The sequence below is a fragment of the Labrus bergylta genome, chromosome 19 (assembly GCF_963930695.1).
Source record: "Labrus bergylta chromosome 19, fLabBer1.1, whole genome shotgun sequence".
Lineage (NCBI taxonomy): Eukaryota > Metazoa > Chordata > Actinopteri > Labriformes > Labridae > Labrus > Labrus bergylta.
The window spans coordinates 12,511,194-12,523,929 of NC_089213.1; the positions used below are offsets into that span (position 1 = coordinate 12,511,194).

Genomic DNA, 12,736 nt, shown 5'->3' on the forward strand with positions numbered 1-12,736 from the left:
CCACCACGCCACGGAGGTCAGCTGCTCTGCTGTTGGCTTTTTATCTGATTGCTTTGGTGTTTTTTTTTATTTTACAAGAGAACACCACATTTTCCATCCAAGTTATTTTTGGTAAATATCTGAAGGACAGAGATGAACTGCACGGTTTATGGAGACATTTGATGATGTTCTTTGTATTTTTAGGACCGCTCACTGAACACAGAAGACGCCATTTCGGGGTCACTGCGAGCGTTCTGGGGCTGCTGTATCTCCTGATATGTGCTGGGATCTTTGTGCGCTGTGAGGATTTGATCGTTCTTTATACACTCACACATAATGCTCTGAATTGTGCACCAACAGTTTGTTTCCTGATATTTAAATCTCCTTTACATGTCTTTGCCTGCCGAAGTGAAATATGCACGCTGACGTTAAAATAAAACGATTGGTATTTGGGTTAAAAACATTTTACTAATCGAGAATAGACAGGTCGGATTCATGGATCCAATTTATAGCTCCTCATCGTCTCAAAAAAAGGTTATTGCTGATTTTTTTGTGTCAGATTTTTCGTTAATGGAATCAACACAGACTTAGATGTTTGTGGATCAGTTTTTATGTCGTGCAGTTTTGTATTTTCTTCATTCTTGTGTGATGATAAGCTTTAAGAAATAATGTTTTTGTATTTTTACCTGAGTGTTTTTATTAGATTTTGTTGTTTCTGTTTTCTGAGATTATTTTTTCTGTTTTGCATAAAAATAACAATTGCAACTATATTTTCAATCCAAACAAATTCATGAAGACAAATGCATTGTGTTTTTTTTCAAAGTGTGATGTTTTATGGAACTTTTATTTAGGATTTTATCAATATTTTAAACATGCAATAAAAAGAAAATATTTGTTCAATTGCCATTTAGCAAACGGGTCTCTTTTCTAAGACGATGTAGATAAGTGAGAGTGTGATCAGGTTGAGAGGGCAGTGTGCTAGGGCTTCTGCAGTTTATTGGAAGTAGATATGATGTAAGCTTAACGTCAAACTGCTGAGTACCTGCTCTTTGTTCCGGGGTGATTAAAATTTCAAGTAATTTTAAAAACAATGTTAGATGAGAGTAGAGGAAAGAGGCTCAGTGGCGCACAGATCAGCGCTGCATAGATCACAGATCAGCGGTGAAGAGCCAGATACAAAGTTCATCAAGATACAGTTCCTGTTTAGTCCGAACCTCAGTGGCCTTTCGGACTGCTGTCCTTTCTCAGATCAAGTTTTTTAAAAAGAAGCATGTGTCGACATCATGTCTGGGTATCTATTTTAAAATCAACAAAACTCACCACCGGGCCCGGCTCTCCCCGATCCCCTCTGGCACCCCTGATTCCAGGGCCTCCCTGTGTGAAACAAAAAGTAAAGTAAATGTATTGAATGAAACAAAGAAAGTTATTGAAGTAAACAAAAAGTCATTTTCACTACAGCAATGTCTTTCTGAGACGTAGACATAATTCAAGATTGTCCGAGCTTTCCTGGAAACTTGTTTAAAAAAAATGTAATCAACATTTGAAGACAAATCTGAAAACTCAAACTTCCTATGTGTTCCTTTGCAGAATGATCAAAATGTAGTTATCGTCTCTGAAAATCAGGGACTTCCTTGTGGTCTGATCAGATGGATGAGTGTGTATTTGATGTGTGTTTGGCTCACTGGAGGTCCAGGAGTGCCGGCGGGGCCTTTGCTGTCCTGGGTGCAGGTGCAGGCTTTGGGCATGGCTGGGCAGTCTGCCTCCTTCCTCTGGATGATCACAGCACGATGAAGATGAGGTGAAGACGCAGAAAAAGAAAAAAGAATGAAATGGATTAATAATTAATTTAATGAAGCATGCAAATTAAAGTGTAACGAGTGTAAAATATGGATAACCATCATTTCCCACGTGTCACTGTTTTTGTATTTCAAGCCACTAATAAAATAATAATGCTTCCTTATTTGATGTCATCTCTTCCCATACCACAAATAATAAAATGCCCACATGGAGAAAATTTGAATAAAATAAAAGTGCATTAAAGCAATTATTTAAATTCTGTTTAAACATGCCGAACAAAAATTGTTTTCTTGAGTTTTCAAGTTTAAAAGTAAATTTTTGTTGGAAAATAACTCATCAAGCCGGCCTTATATATGATAATTAAGAATTATTATTTATGTACAATTAAACTGTCTGTCTGTATACCTGTAGGTCAACAACCCTCATAGTTAACTTCTAATGTCCATTTGTTTGTTGATTGTTTTAACATTGAACAACATCTTTAATAAAGATCACTCACACACAAATAAGAGAATAAAAGAATTTACACGATTAAACATCACTTTGTCTTTTGTTTGTGACTTCAGGACGAGTAAATTAAGGTTTCGTAGATACATTTTCTGTCTTACGATACAAGTGCTGTAATACTAATTGAGGCCACAAGAGGCTTAAGTGCAATTATGTTATGTGTTCCAAATAAAACTAAAAGCATTCTTTTTTTATAACACTGCAAACAGTATGGTGCTTTTATTTTGAAGGAGGACAAACAGATGTGTGGTGCTTTCTATTGACGAGCTGTCGCCTCAAATCACAACACTCAAGAGACTCGTCAATAAACGGCTCTCTTGAGCCGAACACATTTTATCATCCGTGTTGACACAGGTCAAAGTACAACATTTCAACATGGATGAGGATATTACTAATGCACCACTACCTCCCCTTTCTATAAGTAGATAATAAGCTCTGCTGAGTGAGAAAAGCCAGTTGCAGTGCAGCGAAAACCCGCTTTTGTCTTAGCCCGTCTACATGAGCGTTAGAGAGGAAAATACAATCGGCGTCGCGGTAAAAGCGGCGCACCACGTTGCACTGGGTCTCTGGTGGGAAGTCAGGACACTCCCAAAAGGAAACATTAGAACTAAGCCGATTTTGTCCCTGACGCTCGCTCGCTTTGCATGCTGTCAGGCTGTAAGTTGGTTCATTTATTCCCTGCACTCTAAACGTGAGGTACAAACTGTATATTATTGTTTATTCTAGGCAGAGCGTCGGGTATGGGTTTAAAAAGAAACCAAAAATAAAAGTTGCGCTGGTAAAACCTTTAATTGCCTTCATTTAAATCATGATTTTCAGCTCCTCTGGTGACATGGATAAAATATAAAATAATACGTGTCCATGAGTAACGTGATGTTATCGTAACTGCAGAGACTGTTTATTCATCCCGCTCAGCACACATACACACCTGGATGAGATGATTAGAAATTACAAACTATGAACAGCTAAGCGTTCGGTTAAAAGACTTGTAACATCTGAAGTAATGAGGTATGTTTTATAATAATATTAAAATGTTTTGTGTGTGTGTGTGTGTGTGTGTGTGTGTGTGTGTGTGTTTGTGTGTGTGTGTGTGTGTTAGCAGACACTGGAGTAAACCGGGTCACAGAGACGTAAATAGAAAAATAAACTCTGAACCTCACCAGACCAGGAAGTTCACAGCACTTGTCTCTGTTGGCCCACGAGGTGCTGCAGACGATGTCGAAGATCTGAAGCTCGAACTACAGAGGACAGAAAAACAAACCAACATTTTCAATAACACAAAACCATAAATTATGTAAAAATACCAAACTAAAACTTTAACACTCAGATACTTTACTAATGGCACTTTTTTTTTATTTACCTCATTTTTATTTATTGATGCTAGTACATTTATTTCTCTTGTCTTTATTCAGCGTCACCCTCTTTGGTCATTTTGTCACTCACCTCTTCCTGATTATCGTGTGTGGAAAAGGAAGCTGACTCACTCCAACAAGCAAACTTACCCACAAATACCTCAAAACAGTTTCCTCAAAACCTACCTGCCTACTCCAGTCCTGAATGCTCTAAATTTGTTTGGACCAGAGAAGGTAGACGGTTTTAAGGCACCCCCCCACGGCCATTTTGGACGCCCCTCGGTTTGCCAGATATGAGAGCAGTTATCAGGTCAAACCAACAGGTGTTGCAGTGATGGAAGCGGTCTAGAGAACTGGTTCAGATAGAAGTGATTGTACCCGACCTGAAAAGCCTCTCCATGTTTCTAATAAGCTCCACGAGCAGAAACGTGCTCAAACTAGGATCAATATTGGAGATGCTTTTGAAAAATGGAGAGAGGTTAGAACGCAGAAAGGTTTACAGACCGATGCAGAGCTGGCTAAACACTGAAGCTTCAGTGTCCACCACATGGCAACCTGCGTGAGCATCGACTCTAGAGAGGAGGGGGCGGGGGGAGACAGCTCCCTACAATGTTTTGAATTTGGACTGCAGTACCTATTTTAAACACTAGGAGTCAGAGTTACATACTGCTCCTTTAAGAAAAAAACATGATTTAAATGTATTCCCACAGATTTTAATTTTTGTTTCGTACTGTTGAAAGATCAGAAAGAGTTATGCAGTTGTTGAATTTGTTTTTGTCTTTTTCTTTTATTATCATTTAATTATTTTATGATTTAATACATATGTCATAAAGTCATAACTTTTTTCTGGTTTCAACATTTCCTGTTAAACTTACACACACTCGTGGTGCCTACGCACCAGTGAGGTCAGGAGCTCGTAGGCGTATAGCGTTTCTGCCTGGTTCATGGTCTTCAAGCTAAAAACACATATGAACTTAGACATCAAGACCCCATATGAACTTGGTTGAACTTTGTTAAATACATGTGTATGTATCACGTTTCTGCAAATCTGCATTGTTGAGGTTTCACAGAATCTTGAAAAAAAGAGACGGTTTGGCTAGAAAAACGCTGTGTAAAAGCTGATCCAGGTTCTTTTTTGCTTTGCTAAATGAATCCACGTCACTCTGACTTTTGAAATCCCATTTTGGGACTTCATCTCTGAGACCAAGATCTTTTAAAACCTCAAGTGTCTACACTCTCGGCTTTAGACTTTGGTCTTTGTGTTTCGCTTTTCTTTTCTATTTTTCTATTTTTACTTTTACTGTTTTGTATTTGCATTTAGAATATAATTTGGAATTTTTTAATACATTTTTGGAAACTTTTTTGAAATCATTTTCTGACTGAAATCATTTACACCATAAAGACTGGAAGTCCCCCTTAAGGACCCTGTGTACCTCGGAAGTTAAGTTTTGAGCAGTCACACCACGGCACACTTGTCTTAACTGATTTATATTACACACTTCATACACACCTAACATCCTAGCGGGGGGAGTTCACAGTTATTCCCTCTCTGGGGGGTAATCTAGAGTCCTATACCAGGGGTTATCCTTGAATCTAATTATTCTAGAAATGAATGTTAGGCAGATAATCCTGGGGCTGTGATTATCCGTTATCCGATTATCCGATTATCCGTTCATCCGTCCTCCAAAATAGGTGTTAGAGGGCTAATTTTACATAGCTCCTTCCACTAGGAAAGAGTAGACTAGCAGGTTGGTAGGGAGCGAGCTCTCATTTAGTTTTCTAATTAGTTAACTAATATGTGGTGAGCTTCCGTTTGCTATAGTAAAGTTATTCACCCCTTTTTGCATGACAAAACAAAAAGTTTGAAAAAGTAAATTAAAATAATTTGTTATGCAAGTCCACAGAAGAATCAGCTGCAGTCTGCACGCTGTGGATAAATCCTTCACAACATATTCTTCTGATCTTCCATAACTAAAAGGATAAACTAAGTGATGCATGAAGTTTTTTGGGTTGGATCTACAGTGTCATCCTTTTTCATTTGGACTGAAAAGAGGGAAAGTTAAGATGTGTTGAAAAACAAATTTAAAGGAAATCAGCAGGGGGCATTTTAATCAAAACCAGAGTAGAATTTGAATTGTTGGGATTACGATAAACTGGAACAAATCATTGGATGTTCCAAAGGCTAAAAAAAATTATAATCCTGTCTTTGTTATACTAAAAAAAAAAGATTACCTTCACTTTACAGCTTCCCTTTGATCCTGCACAGGTGTATTTTCAGTTTGTCTATCGAGGTGTGGGGACTTCTTGGAAACCGAATGAGATTATCAGTCAAGGGGTCTCGAGATCCATGACATGAGGTTGCATAAAAATCAATACTGAAGTCCTAAAAAGAACAAATCGAGCTGCTCCTGGATGTGTTTGAACATTAACAGTGAGGATCTGCGTTCTGCTCTGAGGTTATAACATGTTAAATCAGGATTAGCAGCTGGGTTAAAGACCTCTTTAAAGGCTGATATCCCGACCTGTGTTTTATTTTATTCTGTGACTGCTCAGTTTTCTCCCAACTGCGTCAGCAAATTAAAAAAAGAGATTCTCTCTTCAAAGGGAGATCCATCCAATCAGACGCTGAGTCAGTCTCTGTGCTATTTCTGGACGAGAGGCTGCAGATTGATTTGTGTGCGTCACAAAACTGCTGAAGGAAGTGACTTTGATGAAGATTATCAGACATGAGAAAACCTCTGTGGCAGCATCACATCTGATCAAGAGGTTATTATTTGTTACTCCTGTAAAATTTACCTGCATTTACATGTAGCTTCAAATTCTGATGATAATCATTTTAATCGACAACAAGCCCGCCCATGAGGGGGGATAAAGAGAGATAAAGGGGAAAGAGTCGCATGGGGCCGAGTCGCATGGGGAGGGGCCAAGGAGGTTAGCAGAAAACAGAAACAGAAAACATGTTCCTTCCTAATTTTAAGCGACAATGACCACATCTTATTTTACAACTTACCGTAAAATCCAGAATATAAGTTGCACCGGTATATAAGACGCACCCTGTTCTGAAGGTCTCTTCGAGAGAAAAAGAAGTTTAAACTGTTTTCCTGCATGACGATTTATATTGTGTTCAGCGATGTCTAGAACGTGCAGTTTCTTTGCAGCTGTGTCGCTCTTAATGTCCCGTCTTTTTTCATGTTGGGGAGTTTGCGCTCCTATTAGCTACAGTACGGTAGTTGAGCTCTCAGCCTGCTGCAGGGAAAGTGAGTAACGGACTCCTAGCTTGCGAGCTGCGCTGCCCGACTCCGCTGGTCACTCTTTAACTTTAATATAGGACTCTTTCAATCAAAAGAGCACTCCACAAGGTTTATTTACGGAACAATATACCACTGTTTTCTGTAAGTGCATGATTATGACCTCGTGAGGAAGAAAATATGTGGAAAAAGTCGCGCAGCCAGCCTGGTCTGTGTCGCCGTCTTTCCTTGCATAGCGTGCACTCAGATTTCAATACACAATGAATGGGGATGGGTCTTTAATCACGTCAGGTCGCAGTGATAGGGGCTGCTGCACCTGTTGTAATGACGGCGCGTGTTTCCGTATTTTATACTGGTATATTGGTCACACCGGTGTATAAGACGCAACCAACTTTTAAGATGAAAAAATAGGTATTAAAAGACCGTCTTATACACCGGATTTTACGGTAATATTCTCTTAAGGCTCTGACACACCAGGGAGATCATCAGCCGTTGGTCCTAGTTGGACAGGTTGGCTGTCGTCGCCCTAGGTTTTGCGGTGTGTCTGGCTCCATCGCTACCCATCAGCCTTTTTTTTCCCGCAAGAGTGAAGTCTCTGATTGGCTGTTGGGAGGTTTCATTTATCTCCAGCTCTCGACACAGGTTATTATTCTCCATTAGTAGGCTTCAAATGATACGAGTGGTAACCGACAGCGGTGTGAAAATTGTCTTCTCGTATCATAACAACGGACTACCGCCGCCTGCTGGCATGGAGAGGTATTTCCTTTCACGCATGAGCAGAACGTACGTGGTGGTTGGCTGTCAACTGTAGTCTTTGCGGTGTGTTCCCGTGCAGCTTTTTGGCCAAGACAAAAGGTGACGCAAAAGTCAGCATTCCTCACCACTAGTTCTTTGCAGTCTACTTGGCGTGTCAGGCCGCCAACAACAACAAAAAAAAAGTAACAAAAAAAACACTGATTTTATTTATTGTTGCTTCAGTAAAAAGTAGCCTTAAAATGATATGAACCTTTTTATTAAATGTTCCCAACATAAGCGGGCCCAGTGAAGCTTACTGTTATACCCGTTCTGTTGGAGTAGAACCATTCCAGGATGCACAAAGTTTTATGGCAGAAAAGGAAGAAGAAGAAAAGGAGGGCGCTGTCTCTCTCTGGGCTCCTGAAGATTGTGTGAACTAGTTTTATCAGCTAACGTGTTATTGGGATCATAGTGTCGTGTGGCCCTCTGCACTGAGCGTGCATGTGCTTATGTATGTTTTAGTGTGGGTATGTCCGTGCACGTGTTGTCCTCACCGGCGCAGAGTTGTCCTTGTTATCTCTGGAGCGGACCATCCTGCCCAGAACCTCCGTGCCGTCAGTCGTGATGTTACCCGCTGCGTTGATGTTCTTCTCGGCCACCATCTTGCAGTCGATCAACACCTTCGCGCTCGTCTTGCTGATTGCAATGTGAAGCTGCAGGAGAGAAAACATCAGACTCAATAATTTCAGGTCTTCTTTAAACTTTTGTGTTTTGAGCTTTAAGACCTGAGGAGATGCACTAAAAATCACCTGAACAAACAGCCGACCAGTTCAGTAGTTTACTATCTTTCAAGCAGAATCTAAGGCGTGAAAATAAATCCAATCCTCTTCATTTTAGATCAGTTGCATCTGCATGATCCAGTTTGGACCTTTTTTTAGACTGACCTTCCACAGAAGGATCGATGCTTTACCAGATTTAGTATCTGCAGCCTGTACAGGGTTTCAGCTCTACATGCTGCGGTTAAACAGCGCCCTCTACCTGATTCATGCTGTAAAGTTAACGAGCAGATTTCCCTCCAAATTCAATCTGACACTTTGGACACGCTGGATCTAAAGTGATTTAAAGCAACAAATCTGATCTATTCTGAACCCAGCAGAGGGCTGATTCTGACCGGATTACAGGAACTAACTGTGAGAAAATTTTAAAAAGCAACTTCAAACATATGACCTGATGAGTAACTTATTACTTTGTCCAACTCAAAGTAAAAAAAAAAATCAGGTTTGTTCAGGAATGCCCATTTAATTATACAAAGCTAAATATGGTCAACAAAGCATTTTAAAGATAGAAAATAGGACTTCACGATTAACTAACGTCTGTAATGAATGCATTCATTATTTTTTATTGTGTTATTTTGTCCCTTTAGGCTCCCTGTAGATCAGGGGTGTCAAACTCATATTGGGTCGGGCCGGATTTGTTCCAATGAGACCTCAAATGGGCCGGACTAATTTTGCCTCTAAACATGCATATATAGGCTGCTGTATGATTATTTTAAAATCTAAATTAACTACTTTTATCGAGAACTTTATGTTAACAGTAACAAAACAGGTCAGTCACAAATTATTATGCTATCCTTGCATCATAAGATAAAAATATCTTATTTTTAAAATGTGGCATTCACTAAAGATGAACTTATAAGACAGCAGGTTGCAGATTTAAAACACATAATCTCTGTCATTGCAAACTGTACTTTATTTTTTAATATTGCTATTCAAGGTTATAGAAACCTTGACACAGGAGTTATTCTACCTGCCCTGGGATCAGTGCATTAATAATACAGAGTACAGTGAAGAGAGAGAGAGAGAGAGAGAGAGAGAGAGAGATGTGTAGGTGTCAGACCACAGCACAGTTTGCACTCTTTAAGGTTCATCACAGACAGAACCTGCTCACATGAATATGTTTCAGAGTGTCTGTGACGCAAATATGATGTCATCTTTGGGTATTTTAGTGCAAGGCATTATAAAATGATACAATGTTTCCAAACGAACAGACGTGCGCTTCAGCGTTGCGCAGTCTGATCAGCTCCGTGTTGAATTCCACTTTGTCAACTAAGTAAACTCAGTTAAACAACTTTAAATAAGAGACTGGCAGTCCGTTCTGCTATGTGTCCACACTATCGTGATCTAACTCTGTCACTGATTTGTATGCGCCATGAATCTCTGCCATCTCCGTACGTAATTCAAGGAAGAATTTCAGCGCTTCTCCGCAGTTAAACCAACAGACCACAGTATGATCGGACAGCCTGTGCGTGATATCGTTTTTGGATAAGAAGGACATTTTCAGTATTTATTACATAGGCGCAACAGCAGGCTACTAGAAGTGTTTAAACTGAAAAGTGATCTGCACAACACTTTCACATCTGGGTGACCTAAAAATGAACCATCTGTAAATAAAATCAGTTAATATTATTATTAAATTACTGTTTTTACCATAATCAGAGGTAAAATAAGTCGGGAGATGTATCAGGCTTAACGCCGGTGTCCGCAAACTACACAGAGTTCTGGATGTGGTGAGACAGGCTGGCCCATTACGCATGACGGAGAGGAGTGTTTTTAAACTGGACGAGCTGCTCTTTGTGGCTCACTCCAGGAAGGAAGCGTTGTTATTATCAGCCAAACTTTTGGTTTTCATCAGTCAAGCCAGGAGAAACTGGTAAGAAGTGTGGACAGAACTGAAGACTGCCAGGATGCGCGCACAGTGCAGCTGCGTGCCTGTGGTTAAGTCCTGGAGCTATGTATAGCTAAAATTCTGGCAACTTGTGAGCAGATAAAAGTAAATGTGAATGTGTTTTCACTTTTATTGCTGCAGTGGAAGTGCTTTTTTGTGCTACACAGATCAGACATGCTTTCTTGTTTTCTTTAAATCTTAATTTTCTTTACGTTGCAATTAAATTCACAGAATGTTGAAAAGGCTGTTTGGATATTCAAAACCACACAGAGCTCAAAGGAAGACTGTAAACATTAAAGTCACTGCACTGTAATTTAGATTCTGCATTTCTGAGTGCTGATGTGTAAGCAATACTTATGAGACAAAGTAAGAAAATACACCCCATGTTTCTTCTTGGACATGAAATTAAAAGTTTTCATTTCACTGTTCTCAAAAGCTGTTTCGGAGCTCTCGAAAGAGTTTTGAGTTTCAGAGAGAGAGAGAGAGAGAGATCAGAGGAAAAATATAATGCATGTTATTTTCATTTGGTGGAAATAAATTACTGTTCAGCATCCACAGATGATTGCAGTCTACAAAATTATACTGTTTCACATACAGTGGGGTTTAGACAAAGAGCGCCTTCCCAACGCTGCATCAGTGAGTTTCATTCAAATCTGAGTCCGTCAGAGAAGACCTAACTTTGCTGGGCAGTTTCATTTTTCCTTGACTTTAAACTAAAGGTTCTGACTTTCCATTAAAAAGTATTTTCTGCTCATTGTGATTCTCAGAGCATTTTTAAACACTCCAACGAATCATTGATACGTACAGTCGAGTATCATCTGCATAGCTATGACAGTTTATGAAGTGATTCAAACACTCAATATTCCTCAAAGCTGTGAACTTACAGCTTTAAGTTCGCTGTGAGTCAATAAAAAATCTTCTTTTATGCTTGAAGTGTAAACGTGTTTTGGTAGCTTCATCCACAGGAATGCTGAGATCACCATCATCAGATGTCCTTCAGTTAATCAATCCATCCTTCTGTCCATCAATCAATCCATAAATATTTCCATCCATCCATCAACTAATCCATCCATCAACTCATCCATCAACTCTTTCATCCACCCATCCATCCATCAATTCATCCATCCATCCATCCATCAATATATCCATCCATCCATCAACTCATCCATCAATATATCTATCCATCAACTTATCCATCCATCCATCAACTAATCCATCCATCAACTCATCAATCCATCTTTCAACTCGTTCATCCATCCATTCATCCATCCATCAATATATCCATCCACCCATCAACTCATCCATCCATCAATATATCCATATAACCATCCATCAACTTATCCATCCTTCCAATCATCCATCCATTCATCAGTAGTGTTAATAGATTTGTTGTCTGGTGGTGTTTATCATAACCCTTTGAGTTTCATCGTCTTTACTGTTATAATTTACTCCTCAGAGCTCTTAAAGAGGGAACGTTTATTCTACCTAAACAGCTTACAGACAAAATGAAACTTTATTTTGAAACTGCTTCTTTCCATAAAACAGCCACAACGTTTAGAAGCAGCATCAGTAAAAGTTGAGGACGCAGCAATTATGATTTTCTGTCTGGGTTGATCGTGAGTTTGCTCAGTCACAGTGAAAGTTCACAGCTGCTCTGAAATCTGCTCTAAAAGTGATTTTTCAAACCGAGAAGAACTTTGTCAGCAATGAGAGAAACTGTGTCGATGTATTATTGTTTCAGTGTGAATTAACTCTCCTGTATAAAATCAACAGGACATGTACTATCAGTCAAACTGATTTTAATCTGATGAATAAAGTTAAAACCAACTTAAAGATAACTAATTGAGATGTATAATCGAGTACCATCTGTGTAACGATGTGATTCCTCATAATATTAGCTAAAAGAAGCACATTTAAGGTGAAAAGAAGCAGTCCAAGCACAGAACCTTGTGGAACTCCGTGATTATGATGGTGTGTAAAACATAAAATATGTGAATTGCGGTTAATTAATCTGGTAAGAAATTTGAGGCCTGAGGTCTACAAGGAAATAAAGTTTCAGAGCTGCCCTGGCAGCCAAGTTTTCAGCTAAATGTATCCAAAAGTATCAGGGTTAGAATACAATGAAGTCATGGTGGCTTATTTTTAACAGGTCATCCAGATTTAAAGCTGCTGTATCTACGATAGTCACTCTGTCTACTGCATTCACATGTGTGTGTTTGTGTGTGTGTGTTTCAAAGACAAACTGTGCACATTTAAATTGACTTCAGAAGTCTTATGACCCTGCATACTGTAACTTTAATCCTGTGGAGTGTGACTTGTGAAGCGACTCTGTCTTAAAACCTCAATGAAAGGACTTTGTCACTCTTGTCATATTGCCGAGATATCAGCTTTTCA

General features: G+C 39.2%; 1 protein-coding gene across 1 annotated transcript in view; it reads right to left on the bottom strand.

The window, feature by feature from the left end:
- The window catches only part of LOC109995678 (collagen alpha-1(XIV) chain-like), a 116,304-nt gene that overhangs the window by 24,505 nt on the left and 79,063 nt on the right, over positions 1–12,736 (bottom strand). Inside the window, exons 35-38 of the mRNA XM_065948004.1 lie at positions 8,173–8,331; positions 3,444–3,521; positions 1,662–1,748; positions 1,300–1,353 (exon numbers count right to left, since the gene is read on the bottom strand). Of these exons, the coding sequence (XP_065804076.1) occupies positions 1,300–1,353; positions 1,662–1,748; positions 3,444–3,521; positions 8,173–8,331 (378 nt within the window). The remainder of the gene's footprint in view (positions 1–1,299; positions 1,354–1,661; positions 1,749–3,443; positions 3,522–8,172; positions 8,332–12,736) is intronic.